The sequence below is a fragment of the Symphalangus syndactylus genome, chromosome 18, assembly GCF_028878055.3.
Source record: "Symphalangus syndactylus isolate Jambi chromosome 18, NHGRI_mSymSyn1-v2.1_pri, whole genome shotgun sequence".
Classification (NCBI taxonomy): domain Eukaryota; kingdom Metazoa; phylum Chordata; class Mammalia; order Primates; family Hylobatidae; genus Symphalangus; species Symphalangus syndactylus.
In genome coordinates, this window is record NC_072440.2 from 73,413,306 (window position 1) to 73,441,154 (window position 27,849).

General features: G+C 48.1%; 1 protein-coding gene, 1 long non-coding RNA gene and 1 pseudogene across 2 annotated transcripts in view; 1 reads left to right on the top strand and 2 right to left on the bottom strand.

The window, feature by feature from the left end:
- Positions 1–105: 105 nt before the first annotated feature.
- On the bottom strand, positions 106–18,764 carry EIF3D (eukaryotic translation initiation factor 3 subunit D). The gene is made up of 15 exons (XM_055253397.2): positions 18,396–18,764; positions 16,566–16,698; positions 15,793–15,838; positions 14,432–14,568; positions 13,730–13,815; positions 13,055–13,127; positions 10,365–10,477; positions 9,193–9,325; positions 8,553–8,700; positions 6,801–6,931; positions 6,224–6,309; positions 5,997–6,126; positions 1,711–1,853; positions 754–1,037; positions 106–251 (listed from the first exon to the last, which is right to left on the bottom strand). The coding sequence occupies exons 2-15, from the start codon at positions 16,686–16,688 to the stop codon at positions 238–240; spliced, it is 1,647 nt and encodes a 548-aa protein (XP_055109372.1). The 5' UTR covers positions 16,689–16,698; positions 18,396–18,764; the 3' UTR covers positions 106–237.
- Positions 16,009–27,849, top strand: part of LOC129468212 (uncharacterized) — a 234,011-nt gene continuing 222,170 nt past the window's right edge. The window contains exons 1-2 of the long non-coding RNA XR_010117218.1: positions 16,009–16,189; positions 17,800–17,907. This is a non-coding gene — a long non-coding RNA (uncharacterized lncRNA). The remainder of the gene's footprint in view (positions 16,190–17,799; positions 17,908–27,849) is intronic.
- LOC129467539 (BLOC-3 complex member HPS1-like) lies at positions 18,000–27,806 on the bottom strand (annotated as a pseudogene).

The following is a 27,849-nucleotide window of genomic DNA, read 5'->3' on the forward strand; positions in this document are numbered from 1 at the left end:
AACCAGATTCTGAATTCCACATAGAAATTGCTGAATCTCATCCCCACTCTGCCAGGAATCTTTGAAGAAACGACTGTAAATCGTTAATGCAGGCAGACGATGAGGGAAAGACTAAACAGATGTATATTTTATTTCATCTGCTAAATGTCAGAGAGCAATTTAGACACACATTCCACTAAGCATCAAAGGCCCTTGTAGTCTCGGTGGAAGGACACACTCCAGCTCCACATCACTGGTTTAAGTTTCTTCCTCTGAAAGACATAAAAAATGTAAGAGAAATGAGCCAGGTTGTGTGATATGACATTCACTTTCTTTTCTGAACCTCTGCTGGACTGTGTATGAGTTTTCAACACTTCCACTCAGAAGTTAAGCCTTTCAGATGCTCACAGGGCCGGGCAGGTATTTCCTTCAGTCACCAGCTGGTAGAGCAGGAGAGATAACTTTCAGGCTATTTAACCCGGAGCGGAGCTTTTCCCTCTAGACCAGCGGCTTCAATCTGGGACTTCCCTCATCTTTCTCTACCTCTGCCACAGTCCAGCCACTTCTCTAAAACACCACTATCCTCCCCAACCACTTGATGTGATCTAAAGGCTCTGGAAGAAGCTCTTGGAGCCAAAGTGAATGCTTCTTCATACTTAAGTCTCAGGGAATTCTCGAAGTTTTATCAAGGTTAAAGATCACAATGGCTACAGAACTTGCTCCCGTGCTAGCCCGCAGATCACTCTAGACCTCAGAAAGTGGGCTGCTACCTACCTTCTTCTTCCTCTTCTTCCTCCTCCTCTTCCTCCTCGTCTTCATCAGAGCTGAAGGTGCCATCAGGGAGGCTGTAGACACGGATGACCTGCTTGTTGGGGTCCTTGAGGATGAGGTATTTGCCCTCCTCCAGCTTCATGCAGATGTCAATGACGCAGCGTAAAATGCCCCAGGCATTCTCCACGCTCAGGTTGATCTGGCTGGCAAACTCATTAGGCTTGAACTGCTGGGTGCCCAGGATGACGTGGCGTGAGGAGTCTTTCACATGGTACCGAGACACATAACTAAGGGGGAAGGGGTATCAGTGGTCAGAGCAGGGCAGCACAGAGACAGCAACACTTGGGATCAAATGTCAATTAAATGGTGATACCTGGTCCACTGCTATTCTCTTTTTTTCTTTCTTTTTGAGACGGAGTCTGGCTCTGTCGCCCAGGCTGGAGTACAGTGGCGCCATCTCGGCTCACTGCAAGCTCCGCCTCCTGGGTTCACACCATTCTCCTGCCTCAGCCTCCCAAGTAGCTGGGACTACAGGCGCCCGCCACTACACCCGGCTAATTTTTTGTATTTTTAGTAGAGACGGGGTTTCATTGTGTTAGCCAGGATGGTCTCGATCTCCTGACCTTGTGATCCGCCAGCCTCGGCCTCCCAAAGTGCTGGGATTACAGGCGTGAGCCACCGCGCCTGGCAGTCCACTGCTATTTTCAAGGGAAAGGGAAAACATCGTCTTCTGAGTTCTCAGTTCTGGATTTCACTGACACCATTGCCCTAGTTCAGGACTCCATTCAGCATGTCTACTGTTTGGCATTTGTCTCCTAACTGACCCCTCCATCTCTACCCCACCCCTGGATTTATCTCTGCCAGTCAATTGTCCAGTACACGGGGAGGGGAGGGTCAACCTCCCTACCCAGACCCTTTCTTTCACAAGATCAGCTGCCAGCTCCTGCACAGGAATCTCACCCAAGCTTGAGGTACTCAGATCCAGCCAGCAAAGCACAGCAGGTCCACCGGGCCAACTTGTAGCTGTTGTTCTTCAGCTCCGTGGCAATGACGGCCCCTCGCTGAGAGTCCAGCTTCTGACGCCAGTCAACGCCGTTACAGTGCTGCAGGAGAGCCCCGTTAGAGAAACAGAAGCAAGCTCCAAATGCCCAAGGTGCTGGGACCTCCTCTGGCAGAGAAGGAACTCCCCAGTCTGCTTGCTTAGAAAGTGGGTAGGTATGCACTAAATCTTACCATTTAAGAGACAAAGACATAGTCCCTTCCCTTGCACAGCCTGCCGCACAGCAGGCACTCAACTACTTACAATTCCTCTCTTCTAAAAGCTCACCTAGACAGGGAATGATGGGCGGACACACACGGACACACACACCCACACACTTTAGAAGTGCCATATAAATAGCAGAGACAAGTGTTTACTATGTGTTGCATGGTAAGGAAGGGCTTCACAGAGGATGTGTAACAGTGAGCCAAGTGGATAATATTGGCACAAGTGCAGGTGCAGACAGGAGGTCTTGATCTGAGAGGCATGGTGGGATAGGAAAGACAGGCGGAGTTGGCCTTAGATGGGGGTGGAAGCCTGCAGTGGGTGCAAAGCTGAGTCTGACATCTTACATAAATGCACACACAGTAGAAAAGGACCCCAGAGAGATCCTCTTTTCTACCCATATCATTTGTAGATGTGGGAAGTTGAACCCAGAGTGAAATGACTGGTCAAAGGTCTCATGACAGAGGTTCCCAAACTTTCTTCGTTCATGGCAACCACAGGGCAAAAGAAATACTCAAGAATTCCTTTTATTTTTTTTGAGATGGAATTTTGTTCTTGTTGCCCAGGGTGGAGTGCAGTGGCATGATCTCGGCTCACTGCAACCTCTGCCTCCAGGGTTCAAGTGATTCTCCTGCCTCAGCCTCCCTAGTAGCTGGGATTACAGGTGCCCGCCACCACGTCCAGCTAATTTTCGTATTTTTGGTAGAGACGGGGTTTCGCCATGTTGGCCAGGCTGCTCTCGAACTCTTGACCTCAGGTGATCTGCTCGCCTCGGCCTCCCAAAGTGCTGGGATTACAGGCGTGAGCCACCGTGCCCGGCTAAGAATTCCTTTTATTTAGTTAGGTTCAAACCATGTAGTAGTATTCTGACAAGATGTCTCTGTTTCCCTAAAAAATTTAAAATATCCTGCAGCACCCCTGTGAGTTTGCTGTGGCACATTTTTTTGAGATAGGGTCTCACTATGTTGCCCAAGCTGGTGAGTTCAGGATTTGAACTCCTGAACCCAAGTGATCCTCCCACCTCAGCCTCCTGAGTAGCTGGGACTATAGGTGCATACTACTGTGTGCAGCTTGCTGGGGCACGTTAGACTCCTTCTCCCAATCTGTGCTGCTGATGAAGCATGTATTGGACAATTGATTGGCAGAGATAAATCAAATATAGAAGTTGGGTGGAGGTAGAGAGATCAGTTAGGAGACAAATGTCAAACAGGCATGATGAATGGGGCCCTGAGCTAGGACAATGATATCAGGGGAATCCAGGATGGAGCCAGAAGACAGCAAAGCCTTCTATTTTGCTAACAGCAAATGTAAAAACGAGTTGGAGATGTTGGAGGCTCAGAGCTTAGGTGGGAGAAAGACAACGCTGATGGACAGCTGGCCCAGAGGCAATGACGGGACTGGGGACACATGGAAGGGGAAGGTGTTTTAGCAGAAAAACAATGGGAAGTATAATAAATCAGAGTAGATTTGAGAAATCATTTTCAAAGAGTTCATGGTTGAGGCCTGGGGTGGGCAGAATTCTAAGATGACCCCCAGTGACCCTTGCCCTTGCAGAATCTCCTCCCCTAGACTGTGGGCAGAACCTATGGCTAGGACCAAGTGTCACCCCCATGATTATGCTACCTTGTATGTCAAAAGGGATTTTGCAGATGTAAGGCCCCAAATCAGTTAACCTTAATATACACTACCTGGCTGGGCCTCATCCAACCGTATGAGTCTCTTAAATCTAGGTGTAGAGGTCAGAGACAGAGGAAGTTAGAAACCTGAAGGACGAGAAGGATCTGATGTGCTGTTGCTAGCTTGGAGATGGAGGGGGCCATGTGACAAGGAATGCAGGTGGCCTCTAGGTGCTGAGAGAGACTCCCAGCTGACAGCTGGAAGGGGGATGGAGGCCTCAGTCATCTACCTGCAGGGAAATGAGCTCTACCCTCAATGAGAATGGGCTTGGAAGTGGCTTTTCTTTCAGAACCTCTGGATGAGAACTCAGTTCTATTTCTATTGACACCATGATTTCTGCCTTGTTTGGATTTGTGTCCCCACCCAAATCGCATGTCAAATTGTAAACCCCAATGTTGAAGGAGGAGCATGGTGGGAGGTGACTGGATCATGGGGGCGGATTTCCCCCTTTGGCACTATTCTTGTGATAGAGTTCTCAAGAGATCTGGTTGTTTAAGTGTATAGCAACTTCTCCCTCTCTCTTTCTCCTGCTCTGGCCATGTCACATCTGCCTGCTTCTCCTTTGCTTTCTGCCACCATCGCAGGTTTCCTGAGGCCTCCTCAGCCACGCTGCCTCTAGAGCCTGCAGAACTGTGAGCCAATTAAACTCTTTTCTTTATAAATTACCCACTCTCAGGCATTTCTTTTTTTTTTTTTTGAGACGGAGTCTCGCTCTGTTGCCCAGGCTGGAGTGCAGTGGCGCGATCTCGGCTCACTGCAAGCTCTGGCTCCCGGGTTCACGCCATTCTCCTGCCTCAGCCTCCCGAGTAGCTGGGACTACAGGCGCCCGCCAACACGCCCGACTAATTTTTTTGTATTTTTAGTAGAGACGGGGTTTCACCGTGTTAGCCAGGATGGTCTCGATCTCCTGACCTCGTGATCCGCCCGCCTCGGCCTCCCAAAGTGCTGGGATTACAGGCTTGAGCCACCGCGCCCGGCGGCATTTCTTTACAGCAGTGTGAGAATGGACTAATATAAGGACCAAGCACACAGCACTGGACTTCTAACTTACAAAACCGTGAGCTAATAAATCGGTATTGTTAGGCCAGGCGCGGTGGCTCACGCCTGTAATCCCAGCACTTTGGGAGGCTGAGGTAGGCAGATCACCTGAGGCCGGGACTTCAAGACCAGTCTGACCAACACAGAGAAACCCCGTCTCCACTAAAAATACAAAATTAGCTGGGTGTGGTGGCGCATGCCTATAACCCCAGTTACTCGGGAGGCTGAGGTAGGAGAATCGCTTGAACCCGGGAGGCAGAAGCTGCAGTGAGCTAAGATCGCCCTGTTGCACTCCAGCCTGGGCAACAAGAGCGAAACTTAAAATAAAAAATAAAAATAAAATAAATAAATCGGTATTAAGTCACTAAGTTTCTGTTAATTTGTTATGGTGCGAAAGAAAACTAATACAAAGTTGTATAATACAGAAGTACGTATGGCAAAGAGCTGTCCAGGTGACTCCACTGGGGTCAAAAAGGAGGGGAGCCAGCAAAGACGACATGCGAAGGGAACAGGGAAACAGGTGAGACCAGAGTAACGCGGTAACACAGAGGGCAAAACGACACAGGCACGACGGCCCTGAATGCTTTGGGGAGCTTACCAGGAAAAGTTCAAAAAAAGGCCACTGGCCCCAGAGGGAGGTCACAGCAAACCTTCCAGTGTGCTCTTTCAACAGGTGATGTGGGCGGGGGGGCGGGGGCAGCTGGAGAGGGGTGGGGTGGAAATAGAAAGAGGAGGAAAAGTGAAGGAAGCACGTTTCTTTCAAGGTGCCTCTGAAGAGTCAATTCTGAGCCAGATCTTAGAATCCATGAGTTCCAGAAATGAGGAATTGGAAAAAAGGTATGAAAAGATTGAAGGCAGTGGCTGAGTCTATGAAAGAAGAGGTCAAAAAGAAGAACGGCCAGACTTACAGGAAGACTGCCAACCCAGATGATAAGGAGAGGAAAAAATTAGATGCTCAGGGAGCAGAAGCCAACAGGAGGCCACAATGGAACAGAGATAAGAAAGTACTGGAAGAAGGGAATTAACTGGTTCCTGTGTAAAAAACAAGCAGAAAAGTTCTTAACATAGTTCTACACACACAGTCATGCTCTTTCTCAGCAAGTAACTAAGCAGAGGAAAAAACTCACAAGACAAAAAAAACATCCAGGTAGCTCTATAAGTAACGAAAGGGGATAAGAAACAGTTTATACAACCTAGCCTGCGTAAACAGGCACTGTAGGGAATAGAGACGTGGTGTCACCAGAGGGTGATGGAGATGTAGGCTCACCCTGGAATCCCATTCATTGAGTGTCTTGATGTTGATGAAGGACACTTCCCCGTTGGCTCCAGTCATGACGCCATCGTGCTCACAACGGACAATAAGGTCAATATCGTCTCCAAGCTTCCACCTGCGGTAACTGCAGCGAAGAAGAAACTCACGTGGTCACTGGGGATTCTATAGAGTGGGGCCCGTGCTCCAATCCGGTCACAATACCCACCAGAGAGGTGACCTACCGGTACGCAACAGAGGCGATTTCATTCTTATCCATGTCGTCCTCCACAAATGGGTTTGGGTTGGGGAAGTTGTATCTTTCCTTCCCCTGCAAAAACAAAGGTGTCACAAGACAGAGCTAACTTTGCTGACAAGGCCAAGGCCAATCAATCAGACCCAGCACCTCTGCTTAGTTGCAGCTGTGGCCAGGTTCCTGGGGCCCTTGATGGGGCTCTGAGCTCGCTGCCTGTTTTGTGCCTACTTGACCCCTCCCAACTGTTAGCACCTGATGAATTAGAACAATGAGTTAGTAACCATGCCCATCTCTACTTCTTTTTTTTGCCACGGTACACATCACCATTTGATGTAAATCAATTATTATTTATTGTTCACTGTGTTTCCTCCTCCACTATCATGAAATTCTGTAAGGGCGGGAACTTTGTTCAAAGTCAGAGAGCCTGACCTCCAAGCCCAGGCATCTAACTCCCCTGCTAAAGGTGGGGACTGCGTCTGTCCTGCTCAGTCCCACAACCCAAATGCTCCACAAACAGCAGCTGATTAAATAAGAATGAATCAATGCCCAGAGACTCGTTTCCTCACCATTCTCAAGCACTGCTGGGAGAAATTGTGGTTGATGTAGGTTGCCTCCATGGCCAGGTTGCGGGGTGAATTGAAGGAATTACCTTCATCTTGAGGGGGCTCATTGGCAGTCTCACTCACTGTCAGGAGGTCTGCAAAAGCGTGGCATGGTCACTCACCATGCAATAAAGAGTCACTGACAATGTGTGCAGCGCTGTGGGGAGATGTGGAGAGGCAAACAACACAAGTCCTTCCTTCAAAGAACCGCCCTCTCCTAAAGTGGGTCTCCCTGGTGTGGAACACATAAGCGGGGGAGTGGGGCAGCTGCTCCAGGATAACTCAAGATACTGTCCAACATTCAATTCAATCACACAGTAACGAAGCTGTCCCTTTTCAATTGTTTTGGATTCCTCAAGAGAATGATTTTGCAAGCTTTTTAATAAAGACCTCAGGCTTCAGGCTCAGAATATAAACACGGTTTTTTTTTTTTTTTTTGAGATGGAGTCTTGCTCTGTCACCCAGGTTAGAGTGCAGTGGTGCCACCTTGGCTTACTGCAACCTCTGCCTCCTGGGTTCAAGCGATTCTCCTGCCTCAGCCTCCTAAGTAGCTGGGATTACATGTGTCCACCACCACATCTGGCTAATTTTTGTATTTTTAGTAGAGACCAGGTTTCAACACGTTGGCCAGGCTTGGTCTCGATCTCCTGATGTCAAGTGATTCTCCGCTTCGGCCTCCCAAAGTGGCAGGATTACAGGTGTGAGCCACCGTGTCCAGCCTGTTTTGTTAATTTTTGAGTGACATGGTTTTCCTTTATGGTGTATAAATACATATATGTATGGCATAAAATATATATGTGTATATACTGTAAGCAAACACTGAAGAAGGTATGCAAGATGGCAAAACTCGAAAAAGGGGTATTTAAATGAATAACATTTGGGCCGGGTGCGTTGGCTCACACCTCTAATCGCAGCACTTTGGGAGGCCAAGGCTGATGGATCACTTGAGGCCAGGAGTTCGAGACCAGCCTGGTCAACATGGTGAAACCGTCTCTACTAAAAATACAGAAAGTGGCCAGGCGTAGTGACACATGCCTGTAATCTCAGCTATTCGGGAGGCTGAGGCAGAAGAATCACTTGAACGTGGGAGGCAGAGGCTGCAGTGAGCCAAGACTGCGCCACTGCACTCCAGCCTGGGTGACAGAGTGAGACTCTCTGTCTCAATTTAAAAAAAAAAAAAAAAAAAAAAAAAAAAGGCTGGCGCGGTGGCCTGTAATCCCAGCACTTTGGGAGGCCGAGGCGGGCAGATCACGAGATTGAGACCACCCTGGCTAACACAGTGAAACCCTGTCTCTACCAAAAATACAAAAAATTAGCCAGGCATGGTGGTAGGTGCCTGTAGTCCCAGCTACTTGGGAAGCTAAGGCGGGAGAATGGTGTGAACCCGGGAGGCGGAGCTTGCAGTGAGCTGAGATCGTGCCACTGCGCTCCAGCCTGGGTGACAGAGCGAGACTCCATATCAAAAAAAAAAAAAAGCAACATTTGGAAGCCTGCTATTAGGGTGCTGTGAGGACTCCAAAAGCTGAGGCCTCAAGCAGGTACTGCAGCGAGTCTCTTCTCCTAACCTCTAAAGAGCCTGGGAGATTCAGACACTGCTGCTGTCAATGCCCTTGGGAAGACGGTCCACTTTCTATCCATTCTCTAGTACCAGAGACTTGTTCTGTAGCAACAAAAATACTCAATGCCTTTTAGTCGTTTCCCAGGCACGCTTCTTACCAAAGTCAGAGTTGTCTCTCTTGTCAAAGAAGAGTTTGGACCCAACTCTCTGGACGACAATATCCCAGGAATACACTGAGCGGGTACAGCTCATCAGCGTGGCCAGGATGGCATCAGTGGCAAACACATTCCCCTGAGTTTTTGCCAGCTGCGGAGGATCAAAGAGAGAAGATGGAAAGACACTCCCAGCTCTCACTGCCCACTCACATGGATGGGAAAGAACTCCTTTGCTGACCACATAAATCCTTAATAAGGAGGCCCCACCTCATTGAACAAAAACGCTACAGCCAGTGAGCCAGCAAGTTTCGGGTGGCAGTGGCACTGCAGCCCCCTAAGCACCTGCTAGATTCCAGCCAAGTGCTTCAGATGCTTTCACCTTTGCCCCATGGTACGTGCTATGTACATCTACCCCTTGTTGCAGATGAGAGAACTAAAGATCCAGAGACTAAGCCAGGAAGCGCGGCAGAACCGGGCTTCAAGTCCAGCTGTGCTTAACATCCACATTTCCAGTCTACCTGGCAAAGTGCTTTTACATATAATACATACATCATTCCCATGTCTTCTGTTCTTTCTGCAGCTTCAGCTGTAGAAGCCGACAGCATTCCTAACAAGTGGGAGAGGGGCAGAAGGAGGCGCACACCTTGCGGATGACAGGGTCATCTGTGGTGGTGACAGTGTGGAAGATGCGCTTGATGCTCCGCAGTGGCTTCTCACTCCTCGTGGTGATGCGGTCAAAGGCTTTGTCGTAGTATTCTAGGGCCCCACAACACTCACTGTGGGAAGAGCAAGCAAAGACACGCAAAGTAAGGGAGATAATCCCCACTATTTTCTTTTAAGCCATAGATCCAGAAGTCTTATCCAAAAGTCTAAAAGAGGTGGAAAGCAATCTCTGGCCAGAACAGGAGATGAATCCTCAGTGCTTGCTCAGTTCCTGTCCACTTAGCTCCCGGCATAGAACACAGCAAGCACAACTCATCCAGCCCAACGCCCCATTTTAAAGGTAGGGCGACCGAAGCTAAGACAGGAGATGACTAGTTACAGAGGCACCTGGGTAGGCTGACTTCTGGTCTGGTGCTCTGGTTTCCCACTACCTAAGTTCCACCTACTTGTCCTTTGAGGTAAGGAGCTATTTGAAATGTCAGGAGAAGCAAAGATTCTCCTGAAGAATTGCTGTGTTTCTTTTCCTGCCAAGAGTTTTACAACTTAATCTTATTGCTCTTTTGCTCAGGATGCCAGGAAACAGAAATATACAGTTTAATAATCAGCAAATTCCATTCTGCTTTCTTTCTCTTTCTGCCAAAAGAGTTGTATAACTCATTTCTTCTTTGCTCAGGATGCCAGGAAGTTGAAAAGAAGTTTGCAGTCAATGAACTTCTGCTTTTCCCCTTGGTCTTGATTTTTTTTTTTTGAGATGGGGAGTTTCGCTCTTGTTGCCCAGGCTGGAGTGCAACGGCCAGATCTCAGCTCACTGCAACCTCCACCTCCACGGTTTAAGCGATTCTCGTGCCTCGTCCTCCTGAGTAGCTGGAATTACAGGTGTGTGCCACCACGCCCGGCTAATTTTTTGTATTTTTAGTAGAGACGGGGTTTCACCATGTTGGCCAGGCTGGTCTTGAACTCCTGACCTCAGGTGACCCACTGCGCCTGTCCGGTTTTGATTTTTTTCAAACACCTCTTTTAACCTTATGAAATGTGTTTTGAGTAAGTGGCTTCAAAGCCTTTTTGGAAATACTAGGGCTTAAGAAAATACCCATCACTAGCTGGTCCACACACATAAGAGCAGGGTATACAGTAGTGAAAGATGCTGCTTACATGTCCTGTGGCTCTGATACTTCCAAGTAGCGCATCTTCATCAACTGAGGAAAATCCATTTCCTCTTTCACCTCCCAGTCACTACGAACTTCAACTGAAGAGTCTCGGGGTTTCTGCAGTTGAAAACCATTAGAGGAAAAAAAGTTACAGTACATACAAAACATAAATAAAAGACAGGCTAAAATTATGAAGAGCTGGCCTGGTGCAGCAGCTCATGTCTGTAGTCCCAGCACTTTGGGAAGCCGAGGCAGGAGGATCGCTTGAGCCCAGGAATTTGAGGCTGCAGTGAGCTATGATTGCACCACTGCACTCCAGCCTGAGTGACATGAGATCCTGTCTCAAACAACCACCACACAAAATGGAGGGGCTCAGTGGCTCATACCTGTGATCCCAGGACTTTGGGAGGCCAAGGTGGGCAAGATCACCTGAGGTTAGGAGTTTGAGACCAGCCTGTCCAACATGGTGAAACCCCATCTCTACTAAATATACAAAAATTAGCCAGGCGTGGTGATGCATGCCTCTAATCGCAGCTACTCGGGAGGCTAAGGCAGGAGAATAGCTTGAATCTGGGAGGTGGAGGTTGCAGTGAGCTGAGATAGCACCACTGCACTCCAGCCTGGGTGACAGAGCAAGACTCCATCTCAATAAGAGAGAGAAAAGAAAAAGAGCTTTTATTCAATAAATGGAGTGATGGAGTGCTGACTGTTTTATAAGACAGAATCCCTGACTCCCAGGAATTTATGGTTTGGAAGAGGACCAAACGGATGAAAAGTTCAAAAACAAATGGGGTTCCACTCCCAGGTAATGATGTCACCTGATGAACACGTAGCAGGTCCTTTATATTTCTCTCGGGGTATTAACTATTCATGATACAGCATCATATCCAACAAAATGTAGTTTCGCTTTTGCTTACACGTGTTCTGTTCTCAGAATGCCCACACAAGCACACACAGGCGAATGTTCACAGCAGCATCAGTAATAGTCGGAAAGTGAAAAGCGAATGTTCATCAGCGTGTAAATGGCTCAAAGCAACGTGATGTATCAATTCAAAGGACTCTTATTTGGCAATAAACAAGAAATGAAGCTCATTTGGGCTGGGTGTGGTGCCTCATGCCTGTAATCCCAGCACTTTGGGAGGCTGAGGTGGGCAGATCATCTGAGGTCAGGAGTTTGAAACCAGCTGGGCTGACATGGCAAAACCGTCTCTACAAAACAAATGAAAAAAAAAAAAAAAAGCCAGACGTGTTGGCGTGCGCCTGTAATCCTAGCTACTTGGGAGGCCGAGGCATGAGAATCACTTTAACCTGGGAGGCGGAGGTTGCAGTGAGCCAAGATCGTGCCACTGGCACTGCAGCTTGGGTGACAGAGTGAGATTCCATCTTTAAAAAAAAAAAAAAAACAACCAACAACAGATGAAGCACAGCTGACCTTGAGCAACATGGGTTTGAAGTACGTGGGTCTACTTATATGCAGATTTTCTTCAAACAAACATGGACTGAAAATACAAGCCGGGCGCAGTGGCACATGTTTGTAACCCCAGCACTTTGGGAGGCTGAGGTGGGCGGACTGCTTGAGCTTAGGAGTTTGAGACCAGCCTGGGGAACATGGCAAAACCCCATCTCTACAACAAATACAAAAATTAGCCAGGCATGGTGGTGCATGCCTGTAGTCTCAGCTACTCAGAAGGCTGAGGTGGGAGGATCACTTGAACCCAGCAGGCAGAGGTTGCAATTGGCTAAGATCATGCCACTGCACTCCAGCTTAGGTGACAGAGGGAGACTCTGTCTCAAAAAAGAAAAAAAAAAAAAAAAAAAAAAAAAAGAAGGAAAAAGAAAAAAAAAAAAACAGAAGGAAAAAAAAAAGAAAAAACAGTACTCTTGGGATGCAAACCCCGAGTATATGGAGGGCCGACTTTTCACATATGTGGCTACCACAGGCCGAATGTGGGACTTGAGAATGTGTAGACTTTCATATACTGAAGGACAACTGTACCGACACATGCTATGGATGACTCTTGAAAACATGCTAAATAAAAGCTTCTAGTTACAAAACACCACATATTATATGATTCCATTTATGTAAAATGTTTACAACAAAAAATCCAGAAAACAGATTTGTAGCTGCCTAGGGCTGGGGGATTGGGGGTGTTGGCGTTTGGGTGTGCCTCCTGGAATTCATTTGGCAATCTGGTTGCTACTGCGGCAGTGTCAGGAGGCAGGGCCTTTAAGAGATTAGGTCGTTAAAAGGAATAAATGCCTCATGCCCTTCTCTCAGGAATGGGCTAACTACCCAAAGTTTAGCCCTTTTCTCTGTCGCACCCTCCTCCCCCTTCTGTTTTTTCTGCCATGCTATCAAGCAGCATGAGGCCCTCACCACATGTGGCTCCTGATCTAGGACTTCCCAGTCTCCAGAACCATGAGCTAAAGAAACCACTTTATAACTTACCTACTCTCAGGTATTCTGTCTTAGCAACAGAAAACAGATCAAGACAGGGTGACTGCTAAAGGGTAAGGGATTCTTTTGAGGGTGATGAAAATGGTCTGAAATTGACCAGTTACAGAACTCTTCAAATATATTAAAAACCACTAAATTGTACGGTATGTGAAGTATATCTCATCTAAGCTATTAATAAAGACAACCAAATAAACAGAACCAAATTCCAAGGCAGAATTCTGGTATAAATACATTACCTGTGATTTCTGATCCCATTTCTGCCTAACCCCAAATTGTTTCTGGAACTTTTTCTGCAGTCGAATGCGTTCTCTGGAAAGACAGAAATATGATCTCAGTGCAGACCTTTAAATCAGTAGCTTCTTCAAAAAGACACATGATGCCATTCTCTTCAGCTATACCTTACCATCACCACTTTAAACTATGAAAAATGGGCTTAGAGAAAGGAAGAGACCCAGACGGTGCACACTGGAGGTGCTAGAAAAGGCACACTTCCTCCAAATACTGACCAGATGATTTCACTATCAGTGACTGTTCACTGATAGCTCCAATCTGGGGTGTAGCGACTGCTGGACCACGCAACACCAGGAGGCTCACAGGACCAGCACACATGGGGCTTCCTGGAGTTGACCCACAGCAGAACTGAGCCCAGGTAAGCTCCAGAGCCTCTTCTTGCCTGCCTGTGTTTCCCTTTAGTGCGCACGACCAGCACAAGGAGTTAGTTTCCTGCCCATGCTATCTGCCATGAACCAGCCTGAGAACGACAAGCTAAAAGGGGGCTTAACTGGTTGTAGAAAGTATTTTCCTTTTTTGCAATGGTGGGGAAGACAACCATCCTCCTGCTTTGGTCCTACGGTTTCCAAATACGGCCAGTCTGGGAAGGGTGTCTTGTTCCAGCAGGATGAAAATCTCACCTCTCTTTCTGTTTGGCACTCTTAGGCAGGATCTGCAGGTTGAACTGCAACATGTTCCGACGATCTTTGTCTCTGCGGAGGTTCCTCTGGGCATCAGCAAGAAACATTCGTGTTAAAATCTTGGAGATTTGGCTCACAATAGGCAGAACAAGTGGGAGGTCTCTGGAGTAAATTTAGGATGCCAAATCCCAAGTTTCACATCTTACTCTGTGCTTTCACTCTATGGCATCAACAGCTTGGGGGTGTTAGGGGGTAAGTACTTGGACTTCGCTTAGACTTACACTCCCATGATATATTTTTCACTGAAGTATGTTTACTGGGTCTCATTAGATTTAATGAGTTTGCCTCTTTAAGTAATAATAGGCAACCTGACTGGAACATCTACTAATAAAGTCTGCACACAGCAATTAAGTGTGGTAACAGGCACGGGTGCACCTTCTTATCTAGCACAAATGTTTTTAGCATACAAGTCTGATGTCCTAGCTACTGGCAAACAGAAATATAAACTATTTAAATGCATCCCTGATCCTAGTGCAGGTTCACCTTGGTACCACTTGTTACATGGAACAGTGACCTGAGATTCACTAGAAGACCTATAATATGCTTCCCTCTCTCATTAGGAGTCACAAGGTAGCATTTTTCAGCAGGTGATGGCCAATAGTAATAGCCCCGAGATGGTGTAGTTGCTGGCTCTTGGCTTACCTGGGCAAATCTCATCCGATTCCGCTGGTAGGCTGTCTTCTGTGTGCGCGCTGTATCCACCAGCTGGAAGCTACTTTCATCTTCCTCATGGAAATAGGCATATTGACTCCCACCACCAAACTGAGAAGAGTACTTATCTGGAGGCAAAGGTGATGGCATGTAGTAACTACACCCACAGACTTTACCAGATACACACCAGTCTAAAGCCTTGCTATTTCAAGTGTGGTCGAGACCTGCAGCATTGGCTGAAAGCTTGTTAGACACACAGACTCACAGTCCCACCCCATACCCACTGAATCAGAACCAGCATTTTAACAAGATCCCCAGGGATTCATATGCACATTCAATTTTGAAAAACTCTGGCCTAAAGAACTTTCTTTTTTTTTTTTTTTTTTTTTTGAGACGGAGTCTCGCTCTGTCGCCCAGGCTGGAGTGCAGTGGCGCAATCTCGGCTCACTGCAAGCTCCCCCTCCCGGGTTCACGCCATTCTCCTGCCTCAGCCTCTCCGAGTAGCTGGGACTACAGGCGTCCGCCACCACGCCCGGCTAATTTTTTCTATTTTTTAGTAGAGACAGGGTTTCACCATGGTCTCGATCTCCTGACCTCATGATCCGCCCGCCTCGGCCTCCCAAAGTGCTGGGATTACAAGCGTGAGCCACCGCGCCCGGCCAAACTTTCTAAGCCAAGAATCTGAAGGACTCAAGCTAACCCATTTCACTCTCTGCTTTATTGTGTGAGAATCTGAGGTATTTATTGCTAACCACCATCTCCATTATCAGTGGCCCAAGGCAGGTATGTCTAATAGATCACGATATACTTTCTTGCCAATCTCAGCCTCAGCTATCCTAACTTAGTTCTCCAGGCAGCCACATCCAACCATCTGAAATGGCACAGAGAAAATGCCTTTTTATGGTACCAGGATCTTAAAACCAGGAGTTTTATTTTTATTTTTTATTTTTTGGAGACAGGGTCTGGCTCTGTCACCAGGCTGGAGTGCAGTGGCATGATCTTGGCTCATGCAACCTCTGCTTTCTGGGTTCAAGTGATTCTCCTGCCTCAGCCTCCCGCGTAGCTGGGATTACAGGCGCACGCCACCATGCCCAGCTAATGTTTTCAACAGGTTTTTAAAAGGGCCCAAAACCCCATTTTAACAGGCTAGACCTCTTTAATGAATGGTCTAAGTTTTGAGGGCTATTTCCAAAAATGTGGTTATTGTTAAAGTCCAGACTACATCCCTAAAAGTTACGAATTATTGTTGGCAGTTCCTTCCTATTCTAAAAAGCTTTCAGATGAAGGTCATTAGAATAAAGAACAACTCTCCCAAGGCCCTGATTGGGGCATTCAGTTGCAGAAACACTTACTTGTGTACCTCTTATCTTGGTACGTGGCTCCTGTCCAGTCTGCAACCTATGAAGAACAAGACAGAGAATGCACAGGTCAACCAGGCAAGTTTCTGCAGACTCACAAATCCCTGAGAGCGAGAGGACAGCGTGGAAGAATCTCAGAATTCGGCTCGTGAGTTCTCAATTTAGTGTTGTGAACTTCTGAGTTCCCAAGTACAGAATTTACGGCTCGTGAGTTCTTCCCCCCAACCCAGAGGAAGCGGGAGAGCAGTTTACGACAGCGCCGGTCGTGTTTACGGCGGCGCCCGCTGCGCGCGCATCTTCCCTCTTTTCCTGGTTTCTGAGAGTGCTACTGCTAACGCGGTGCCCGGCCCGCACCATCTGTTGCCATCCCGGCCGGCCGAGGCCGTTACAGGTGAGCGGCGTGTTTCATAGGTTCCTGCGGACCTCCGGAGCCGGCTCGGACTAGGTCCAGCCTTCGGGGGCCTCCCGGAAGAGACCTTAGTCCCTTCCTGCTGTTGCCGTCCCTCCGCTGGGCGGGGCAGGAGTCCACTTTCGGGGGCCCCACGTCCGGCACACTACTGGACGCGGGACAAGACCTGGTGGGTGAGGTCACAACACCTCTGTAAGTGCCCAGCTCTTCTATGACTACACCCAGAGATAACCTTCCTCAGCTGGCATCCCTATAAGAAATTCAGGAGTTAAGATTTTGAGACAATAAAATCTAAACAGGGACTCGAGAGTAGCAGCCACAGCTGCAAAGATTCAGATTCCTGCTGACAGGCATGTACCTTTCCTAGCCGATCTCCTTTGCTGAACGGCTGGTAGGGCATATCCCGAAACTGTTCGGGAACCGCACAGGGACCCCAGCCTGAGGGGTTGTCCTGGATCACGGGTGTCATGAACTTTGCCATCTTCCAAAACCTGAAAAATATAAATCATGTGAGTAGTGGCATGAACGGAGGCCTCAGAGTACAAAAAGCCCTCCACATGAAGTAAGCAAAGACATAAGGACAGAACTCAAAAAGCAACAAACAAAATGGAACCCTCAACTGTTGAGCAACTACTACTGTTTTTTTTGTTAATTATATTGTGAATATGTACTTAAAACTGAGAAGAATGCAAACAAAATTGATTTTCCATATTTCATTAATTCCACGCCACTCTCTTTTTTTTTTTTTTTTTTTTTTGAGACGGAGTCTCGCTCTCTCACCCAGGCTGGAGTGCAGTGGCGCGATCTCGGCTCACTGCAAGCTCCGCCTCCCGGGTTCACGCCATTCTCCTGCCTCAGCCTCTCCGAGTAGCTGGGACTACAGGCGCCCGCCACCACGCCCGGCTAATTTTTTGTATTTTTAGTAGAGACAGGGTTTCACCGTGGTCTCGATCTCCTGACCTCATGATCCGCCCCCCTCGGCCTCCCAAAGTGCTGGGATTACAAGCGTGAGCCACCGCGCCCGGCCTGCCACTCTCTTTTTACTGTAACATCTTTAAAATGAGGCTTCCCCTCGTGCTTGACAGAGTGTCATATTGATTGGCAGTTTTTCTTTTTTTGTGTTACGTGTTTTAAAAAGTTTAATGGTGTCACAGATTTGACAAAACGTACTAATGTTTTTTCTTTTTTTTGAAACGGAGTCTCGCTCTGTGGCCCAGGCTGGAGTGCAGTGGTGCGATCTCGGCTCACTGCAAGCTCCGCCTCCCGGGTTCACGCCATTCTCCTGCCTCAGCCTCCCGAGTAGCTGGAACTACAGGCGTCTGCCACCATGCCCGTCTAATTTTTTGTAGTTTTAGTAGAAACAGGGTTTCATCGTGTTAGCCAGGAAGGTCTTGATCTCCTGACCTCGTGATCCGCCCACCTCAGCCTCCCAAAGTGCTGGGATTATAGGCGTGAGCCACCGCGCCCGGCCTTGTTTTTTCAAATATAATAACCTTGTTTTGGTTCTGAGATGTACCTTCACCAATTCATACAAACTCAACTTCCCTAAGACTTAGTAGTCTTTTCTTTTTTTTTTTTTTTTTTTTTTTCAGACAGCGTCTCATTTTGTCACCCATGCTGGAGTGCAGTGGCATGCAACCTCCGCCTCCCGGGTTCAAGCGATTCTCCTGCCTCAGCCTCCCGAGTAGCTGGGATTACAGGTAAGCGCCGCCTGGCTATTTTCTGTGTTTTTAGTAGATCAAATCTACTCCTCTATCCTAGCCTCCAGTTTCACAAAAAAAGGGAAGGTAACCTATGCACTGTGAATTCCTAAGAACAGGGGCCAAACACCGCTCAGCCTGGCACCCCAAGACCCCACTCAAAAAGTCAGGGAGTCTTCGGCCACTTCAGAAAGACCTTGTTGTTACCTCTCCGTCTTAACCCAGATGAGTTTCAAGTGACAAATTCACCCAGCTCATGAGCACTGAGCAGGGCCTAGGGCCAGGGACCTCACCCACAAAGTCTTGTCCCCCGTCCAGTAGTGTGCCGGACGTGGGGCCCCCGAAAGTGGACTCCTGCCCCGCCCAGCGGAGGAACGGCAACAGCAGGAAGGGACTAAGAGAGGTCTCTTCCGGGAGGCCCCCGAAGGCTGGACCTAGTCCGAGCCGGCTCCGGAGGTCCGCAGGAACCTATGAAACACGCCGCTCACCTGTAACGGCCTCGGCCGGCCGGGATGGCAACAGATGGTGCGGGCCGGGCACCGCGTTAGCAATAGCACTCTGAGAAACCAGGAAAAGAGGGAAGATGCGCGCGCAGCGGACGCCGCCGTAAACACGACCGGCGCTGTCGTAAACTGCTCTCCCGCTTCCTCTGGGTTGGGGGGAAGAACTCACGAGCCGTAAAGCGAAGGCCCACCCGGAAATCCGTTACTGCGTTTCGCCGGGCGTCCTCTAGCTTCGGAGGGGCAGAGACGCGAGGGGTGGGATTGGTACTACGTCAGGCGGTATCCGGGGACGCCCAAAGAGGGCGTTCATCACTGAAACGTGGCGGCCGAGCCATCTAACTTCGAGGCGGGGAGCGACTGGCGCCCTTCTGTGTCCCACAGTGCTTCGCGGCACGCCTCAGCCCCCATGTATCCCACAGTCACCCACAACTCGCCGCCTGTTCTACCTGCCTGCTTAGTGTGAAACTCAGCGCAGGGGAGGTCGGTCGGAGGTCGGTCGGGGTCTTAGGCGGACCTTATTGTTACCCCTCCGCCTTTATAATTGTGGAAACAGGCTCAGAGGTGCGGAGTGACCTGCCTAGATCAGACCCTAGGGTTAGAACCCTAAACCTGCCTAGATCAGTTTAGGGTTCTAACCGCCAGAGTTCAAAGCATACTTCCACAGTTCTCAAACTTAATTGTAGGACAGGGATTTCTGGAACACCGTTTTTATTTATTTTTATTTATTTTTTGAGACAGGGTCTCGCTCTGTCGCCCAGGCTGAAATGTAGTGGCAGGATCACGGCTTATTGCACCCTCGACTTCCCAGGCGCAAGCGATCCTCCCAGTTCAGCCTCCCGAGTAGCTGGGTGTACGCAGGCACGCACCACCACACCAGCCTATTTTTTGTGTTTTTGGTACAGATGGGGTTTTGCCATGTTGCTCAGGCTGGTCTCAAACTCCTGAGCTCAACAGTCCACCCACCTGGGCTAGGGTTACAGGCATGAGTCACTGTACCCGGCCAGCTAATTATTTTTAAAAATTTTGTAGAGACAGGGTCTCACTATGTTGCCCAGGCTGGTCTTTAACTCCTGGTCTAAAGTGGTCCTCTCGCCTTAGTGTCCAGAGCAGCTGAGGCTACAGGTGCATGCCACCAAGCCTGGCTAATTTTTTTTTTCAGATGGAGTCTTGCTCTGTCTTCCAGGCTGGAGTGGAGTGCAGTGGCACTATCTCAGTTCACTGCAACCTCTGCATCCCAGGTTCAGGTGATTCTCCTGCTTCAGCCTCCCGAGTAGCTGGAATTGCTGGCGTGTACCACCATGCCCGGCTACTTTTTGTTTTAGTAGAGACGGCGTTTCACCTTGCTGACCAGGCTGGTCTCGAACTCCTGACCTCAGGTGATCTACCGACCTTGGCCTCCCAAAGTGCTAGGATTACAGGTGTGAGCCACTGTGCCTGGCTGCCTGGCTAATTAAAAAAAAAAAAAAAAACTTTTGTGGAGACGAAGTCTCATCATGTTGCCAAAGCTGGTCTCGAACTCCTGGGCTCAAGCAGTCCTCTTGTCTCGGTCTCCCAAAGTGCTGGGATTATGGGCGTGAGCCACCACACCTGACCAGAATAGTATTTTTAAAAATTCGGATTCTGGGTCTCATTTTGATAGATTATATGGATATATTTATGCTGGAGCCCAGGAGCTCCGCATTAACTGTGATTCCGAAGTGACGACTCGGGAACTGCTTTACTACAGTAGATAACAGTGCTGTCCTCTCAGCAACTCCCAGGCTATAGAGTTCCTCCTGGTGTCCTCCTTTCGGAATTTTAAAACAATGAAAGATAATCTGAGGGCATGACTTGATTCAGACCTCAGATCCTTTCTACCTGACATAGGTTTCCTTAGCCTCCTAGCATGTCTTCTTTATTAGAAAATATACCTGATGTCTAGGCGCTGCCACATTCTTTTTCTTTCTTTCTTTCTTTTTTTTTTGAGACGGAGTCTCGCTCTGTTGCCAGGCTGGAGTGCAGTGGCGCGATCTCAGCTCACTGCAACCTCCACCTCCTGGGTTCAAGTGATTCTCCTGTCTCAGCCTCCTGAGTAGCTGGGAATACAGGCATGCGCCACCATGCCCAGCTAATTTTTGTATTTTTAGTAGAGACAAGGTTTCACCATGTTGGCCAGGATGGTCTCAATCCCTTGACCTTGTGATCCCCCGGCCTCGGCCTCCCAAATTGTTGGGATTACAGGCATAAGCCACTGCGCCCAGCCAGCTCTGCCACTTGATAGCTATGTGTGGCCTTCACATTCCTTGCCTTGTTTCCTTATTTGTAAATTGAAGATGATAATTAGAGGGCACGCTAAGGGTTAAAGTAAATGTATGTGAAAGGACTTAGTAATTCCATTTATCATTTGGGTGAACTTGGACAGGTTATTCAACTTCTTTTTTTTTTTTTTTTTTTGTGACAGAGTCTCGCTCTGTTGCCCAGGCTGGAGTGCAGTGGTGAGATCTCGGCTCACTGCAACCTCTGCCTCCCAGTTTCAAGCAATTATCTGTCTCAGCCTCCCGAGTAGCTAGGATTACAGGTGCCCACCACCATGTCTGGCTAATTTTTTGTAGTGTTAGTAGAGACGGGGTTTCACCATGTTGGTCAGGCTGGTCTTGAACTCCTGACCTTGTGATCCGCCCACCTCGGCCTCTCAAAGTGCTGGGATTACAGGCGTGAGCCACTGCACCCGGCCTATTCAACCTCTCTAAACCTGCTTATTCATCTGAAAAATGAGAATGCTAATAGCAGCACCTATTTCCATAAGCTCTCTCCCAACTGCTTATTTTTTTTTTTTCCCAATTTTTGTTAATGGTGTCTGGTGAATTGTGCCCAGTGGAAAACCTTGTAGTCATCATTGGTAGTTCCTTTTTCCTTCCCTCCCACATTTAGTTCTTCACTATGTTCTCTTTATTCTACTTGCACAATGCATCTTAAATGCTATCACTTTTTTTTTTTTTTTTTTTTTTGAGACAGAGTCTTGCCCCGTCGCCCAGGCTGGTGTGCAGTGGCACGATCTCGGCTCACTGCAACCTCCGCCTCCCGGGTTCAAGCAATTCTCCTGCCTCAGCCTCCCAAGTAGCTGGGATTACAGGTGTGTGCCACCATGCCCGCCTAATTTTTTGTATCTTTAGTAGAGATGGGGTTTCTCCATGTTGGTCAGGCTGGTCTCGAACTCTTGACCTTGTAATCCATCTGCCTCGGCCTCCCAAAGTGCTGGGATTACAGACGTGAGCCACTGCCCAGCCGAATGCTATCACTTTTTATCTCCATCTCACATCACGCTTGGATACACTCTTGCTGCTCTAGGGTTTCTTCTCTATATGGTGGTCAAAGGAATCTGTCCACAACCTTCTAGTAGCTTCCTATTATATGCTTAGAGGGAAATATGAATATCTTTTTGTGGCCTGTGTGGTCACTGTCTACCTTTGTTATTTTTTAAATTTTTATTTCTTTGAGACAGGGTCTTGCTCTGTTGCCCAGGCTGGAGTGCAGTGGTGTGATCATGGCTCACTGCAGTCTTGACCTTTTGGGCTCAAGCGATCCTCCCACCTCAGCCTCCGAGTAGGTGGGACTAGAGGCTCATGCTGCCACTCCTGGCTAATTTTTAATTTTTTGTAGAAATGGAGTCTCACTACGTTGCCCCAGCTGGTCTTGAACTCCTGGGCTTAAGCCATCCTCCAGCCTTGGCCTCCCAATATGCTGGGATTACAGGTGTGAGCCACCTCGCCTGGCCTCTGGTCTACCTCTAGCCATATTCTTCTTGTGCCTTAAATACACCAAGCTTCTTTCTTTCTTTTTCTTTTTTTTTTTTGAAACAGAGTCTAGCTCTGTTGTCCAGCCTGGAGTGCAGTGGTGTGATCTTGGCTTACTGCAACCTCTGCCTCTGGGGTTCATGTGATTCTCCTGCCTCAGCCTCCCAAGTAGCTGGAACTACAGGTATGTGCCACCACACCAGGCTAGTTTTTGTATTTTTAGTAGAGACGGGGATTCACCATGTTGGCCAGGCTGGTCTCAAACTCCTGACCTCCAGTGATCCATCCACGTTGGCCTCCCAAAGTGCTGGGATTACAGGCATGAGCCACTGTGCCCAGCCCACCAGCCTTCTATCCATCTCAGCAGGGCCTCTGCACTTTACGTTCTTTCTGCATGGCACATTCTTCCCCCAGGTTTCCTGGTAGTTGAATTGGTCTCATTGTCTATGCCTCTGCTCGAGAGTTGACTCCGTATGCAGGTCTTTTCTGACCATCATTTCTAAAATAGGTGATTGTATTAGTCCATTTTCATGCTGCTGACAAAGACATACCGGAGACTGGGAAATTTACAAAAGAAAGAGGTTTAATGGACTTACAGTTCCACATGGCTGGGGAGGCCTCACAGTCATGGCGGAAGGCAAGGAGGAGCAAGTCACATTTTACATGGATGGTAGCAGGCAAAGAGAGAGTGCTTGTGTAGGGGAACTCCCCCTTTTAAAATCGTCAGATCTTGAGAGACTTATTCACTATCATGAGAACAGCATGGGAAAGACCCACCCCCATTATTCGATTACCTCCCACTGGGTCCCTCTCACAGCACATGGGAATTGAAGATGAGATTTTGGTGAGGACACAGCCAAAGCGTATCACTGGCATAGAGTAGGTGCTTAAGTAGGTGCTTACTGACTGAGTTAATGAATAAAAGAATCTGGCCAGTGGCAGTGTCTCATGCCTGTAATCCCAGCACTTTGAGAGGCCAAGGCGGGCAGATCACCTGAGGTCAGGAGTTTGAGACCAGCCTGGCCAAAATGGTGAAATCCTGTCTCTACTAAAAAACAAAAATTAGCCAGGTGTGGTGGAAGGCACCCTGTGATCCCAGCTACCTGGGAGGCAGAGGTTGCAGTGAGCCGAGATTGCACCATTGGACTCCAGCCTAGGCCACAAGAGTGAAACTCCATCTCAAAAAAAAAAAAAAAAGAATCAAAATTGGAGGGCCAGGTGTGATGTCTCATGCCTGTAATCCCAGCACTTTGGGAGGCCGAGGCAGGTGGATCACCTGAGGTCAGGACTTCGAGATCAGCCTGGCCAACATGGTGGAACCTCATCTCTACTAAAAATACAGAAATTAGCAGGTGTGGTGGTGGGTGCCTGTAATCCCAGCTACTGGGGAGGCTGAGGCCGGAGAATTGCTTGAACCTCGTAAGTGGAGGTTGCAGTGAGCCAAGATCACACCACTGCACTCCAGCCTGGGTGACAGAGCAAGAGTCTGTCTAAAAAAAAAAAAAGAAAATAAAGTTGGTATGAGATTAACTGGCATTAATGAGGGCCACTCCTTGGCAACAGACCTGTTGTATTTATGATCAATAATGTGAGATTCTTGCTTTCAAAGGGCTTCCATTCCAACCGAAGGAATGATGGCAGAAATGTTTTTTCTTTTTTACAATTTTTTAATTTTAATGATATATTTCATTTTACTTAATATCTCCAAAATATTATCACCATATGATATAAAAGCCTTATTAACGGGAATGTTTTACATTCTTTTTTGTGCTAAGTTACCAAAATCTGATATATATTTCATATGCATAGCATAACTCAGTTTGCACTAGCTATATTTCAAATGTTCAACAGCCACATGTAGCTAATGACTATTATATTGGACAGATCTAAATATAGAGTTTTCCTGAAACTTAAAGATGTTTCATGTGACTAGCACTCAGTAAGTGTGGACAAGAGAGGCATGAGATGAAGCTGGCGTGGGACAGGCAGCGATAGATCACACAGGGCCTGGTAGGCTTGGGAAGGAGTTTGGATTTTGTACTAATGGCATTAGGTCACCTCCTACAAGAAGTCTTTCCTAATGTCCCAAGAAGAGTTAACCACTCCATCTCTTGTGCCACCATGGCTTTTGATGAAAAACCCAATATGGCACCCAGGATTCTTTATTATATCTTTTAGTATATACATGGCTGATTTCCCCTCAAGGGCAGTGAATATGTCTTTATTCATCTCTTTATTCCCAAGGCCTGGCACACCTCTCAGCATATAATAGGTACTATATGTTTATTGGAAGAGCGAATGAGTGGGGGTGCGAGAATGGATTCCTTCAGATCTATTTTCCAGCTCATTAATTCTCCCTCTAGCTATGTCTCATCTGCTATTTAACACATCCCTTGAGTTTTTCATTTTAACAACTATGTTTTCATTTCTAAAATATCTGTATGGGTTCTTTTTCAAATTTGCCTGGTCAATTTAGAGTTTCTTCTTATCTCATTTTGTGATTCTACATTTCATATCTTTAAATATTTCATAGTTATTTTATATTCTATACCTAATAGTTCCAATGTATCAAGTGCTTTGGGATCTAAATCTGCTGGTGATTGATATTCCTGACTCTCACTTATGGTGGCTTATTTTCTTCTGTATCTGATTTTCTTCAGTTGTGAGTTCACATTTGTTCGATTTTAACCTGTCCTGCTTTAGCAGTGGTTTTCAAAGTGTGGTTCCTGGACCAGCACAATAAACAACACCTGGGAATTTTTTAGAAATGCAAGTTCTAGGGCTGGGCACGGTGGCACATGCCTGTAATCCCAGCACTTTGGGAGGCTGAGGTGGGCGGATCATGAGGTCAGGAGTTCGAGACCAGGCTGACCAACATAGTGAAACCCCATCTCTACTAAAAACACAAAAATTAGCCAGGCATGGTGGCATGTGCCTGTAATCCCAGCTACTCAGGAAGCTGAGGCAGGAGAATCGCTTGAACCCGGAAGGTCGCGGTGAGCAGAGATCACTCCACTGCACTCCAGCCTGGGCGACAGAGTGAGACTCTGTCTCAAAAAAACAACAAAAAAAATGCAAGTTCTAGAGCCCCCATCCCAGACTTGCTAAATGAGAAATGCTGAAAGTGAGGCCCAGTAACCTGTATTTGACAAACCCTACAGAAGATTCTGACACACTGGAGTATGAAAACCACTGCTCGCAAGATAATTTGGTTTACCTCTTTAGGAAGCCAAGGAGTGCTCCTAACCAGCAGCCACTTTAGTTTTTATTTTTAATTTTTTAGTTTTTTGTTGGCTACGCTTTATAAAGGGACCAGCAGTCACTGTAACTTTTTGGGGCTGGGCTTAACCTAGAGTTGCAGGCTCGGCTCTCCTATGCTGCTGCTGGCCTAAGGCTGTTTACTGGCTGTAGTGCTGGTATCATTTGCAGTCAGGGCAATCTTACCTTTAGCGCTTCGTTCTCCACTGCTTTCCCCTCCTGTTCCAGCTCAATATAATTTTGTGGGAGGAGGAGGGGAGAGTTGAAGGAACTGTCTTCAAAGACTTCTGTAATTTACAGTGAACCCAAAAATTACATTAAAAGTCTGTGTTATCCAGGATCGAGCTGTTTTACCATGGGAAAGCCCATCAGAGTACCCAACCCTCCATATGGCCAGAAAGAACAACTCTGTCTGAATACACGAGTTTCAGGGGCTGCTTGTGCCTTCACTCATTAGGATTAAAACATGGTCTTAAAGCTGGAGGCCCCCTCTGACCTGACAGCTCCAAGTCCTGAGGACTCCCGTGCCCAGTAATCACCTCCATGGCGAAGCACTGTTCCTGCTCCCACAGGCGGCTATAGGTCCACAGCAGGCTCTAAAAGTGCTCCCACAGCTGGACACGCTGCCCCAGGTCTGGGGGCCGCAGCCTGGGGGCAGAGCCAGAGAGGGCGGGAGAGACCATGAGAAAGCTGGTCTCTCCCACACCCGACAAAAGGACCAGAGTCCCAGCTCAGCGTCAGAGCCAGGTGAGCCCATGTGACCTGCCCACACAGCTGGGAAAGCGGGCCAGGTTTCTGGCCCAGCTCTAGCTGTGGAGTGGGGTGGGATAGGCACGGAGCCAGAAGGCAGGCAGCTGAGCAAATCGCCTCACTCCTCAACTTCTGTCACACAAACACGTGTCATACAAAGCTAGCTAGAGAGAGCCAGGGTGGTGCTTAAGCTTCTCACACAGAGACCACTGAACATAGAAAGGTCTGGTCTATCATCAGGGCCCTACACAGGGTCACAGCCATCTTGGATGCTGGCAAGGTCTGCACTGGCCAATGTGGTTCATGTAACAGGCATCTGCCACCTGCAGCATTTGCCACTGAAACCATGACCTATCTGGGCTAAAATGACTCATGAAACAATGTTTGTGCATTTGAGAAATGCCTTGATATGGGTAGTTGCTCACATCGCTACAAAACTCTAAAGTCCCAGAGCTTCACACTCTGCAGCTTCCCAATCCATCTTAGAGAATCGGGGGTGGTGATACCACGAACTTCTCTTTTCTAGGTCTACATTTCAACTACGAGCCTTTTCTGGGGTCCCTCCCACCTCAGTGTATACTCTGAACCATCATTCTCTTTCCCCAAATTCTTTACTGTGAGCCCAAAGACAGGTTTTAGGGTCTGTCTCCTGAGAAAACCTTCATGAGACTGTATGAGTGTGCACAGGCTTGTGTTTTTCTGGGAGAGAGTCTGAAGCTTGAGAAGCCAGAGAGGACTAGCTTCGATTTGTAATGACAGGCGACGATGTTGGGAGAATGAAAAGAGCACTGGACTGAGAGTCCTAAGCTCAGATTTCCAGTCTGGATGTGGCCACCAACCAGCTGAATGACCCCAGGCAAGTGAGTTCCATTCTCTGCTCTGTTTCACCAGATATAAATTCAGAGAGTCGGACCAGATGGTCTCCAAGGTTCATTTGAGCTCTGTTTCTCTGACCTAGGGACCCAGCTGGGGGCAGTGTGTGAAAAATGGCAGCTTCACAGGGGCTGGGCACACGCTGCCTGGCCCAGCGAGGGTGCTCGGCAAAGGACAGAGGGGACCTGCTTTGAGGACTCACTCCTTTTGGATAAGGTGACCGTCCACAGTCACCAGCCCGAAGTGTACTTCGAACAGGTCCTTGAGCATGTACAGCTTCTGCTGCAGGTCCCCCTCGCTCTTGGTGGGTTTGCCATTGATGGCAATGAACGGGCATTCTCCAAACAGGTGAAGGACATACAGGGAGTTGCTGTTTTCCATGGAGAAGCAGGTGTAGGTGTCCGAGAGCTTCTCCAGCATTGTCATGGAGGAGATGATGACCAGGTCTAGGAGGGTGCTGAGCTGGTCCTCTAGGGCAGGGAGCTCTTCTTCCTCATTCTCTGACTGCCCGAACTTCAGCTGCAGACTCTCTTCAAACACCTCATCCATCCAGTAGAAGAGGATCTCTGCACCCTCAGTGGCCACCAAGACGCACTTCATCTTGGCAAGGAGCACAGTGGAGTGTCCAGACAGCCAGAGGTTCAGAAAGAGCTGTGGCAGACAGACTCGGTGACTGCCTCATCGGAGAGCAGCACAACATCCCTGGTCCTGCAAATGCGGAACGCGGTGCACACAGTGCCCTGCCTGCAGGACAGAAATGTTTTCTAAGCTGAAACGGGGACTAC

Excerpts from the sequence above, each read along its gene's own strand:
- EIF3D (XM_055253397.2), bottom strand. The coding sequence starts at position 16,688 with ATGGCAAAGTTCATGACACCCGTGATCCAGGACAACCCCTCAGGCTGG. Across the intron at positions 14,569-15,792 it reads CCAAGATAAGAGGTACACAA|ATAAGTACTCTTCTCAGTTT; the intron begins GTAAGTGTTTCT and ends CTTTGCCTCCAG. Across the intron at positions 1,038-1,710 it reads TCTGAGTACCTCAAGCTTGG|TTATGTGTCTCGGTACCATG; the intron begins GTGAGATTCCTG and ends CTTCCCCCTTAG.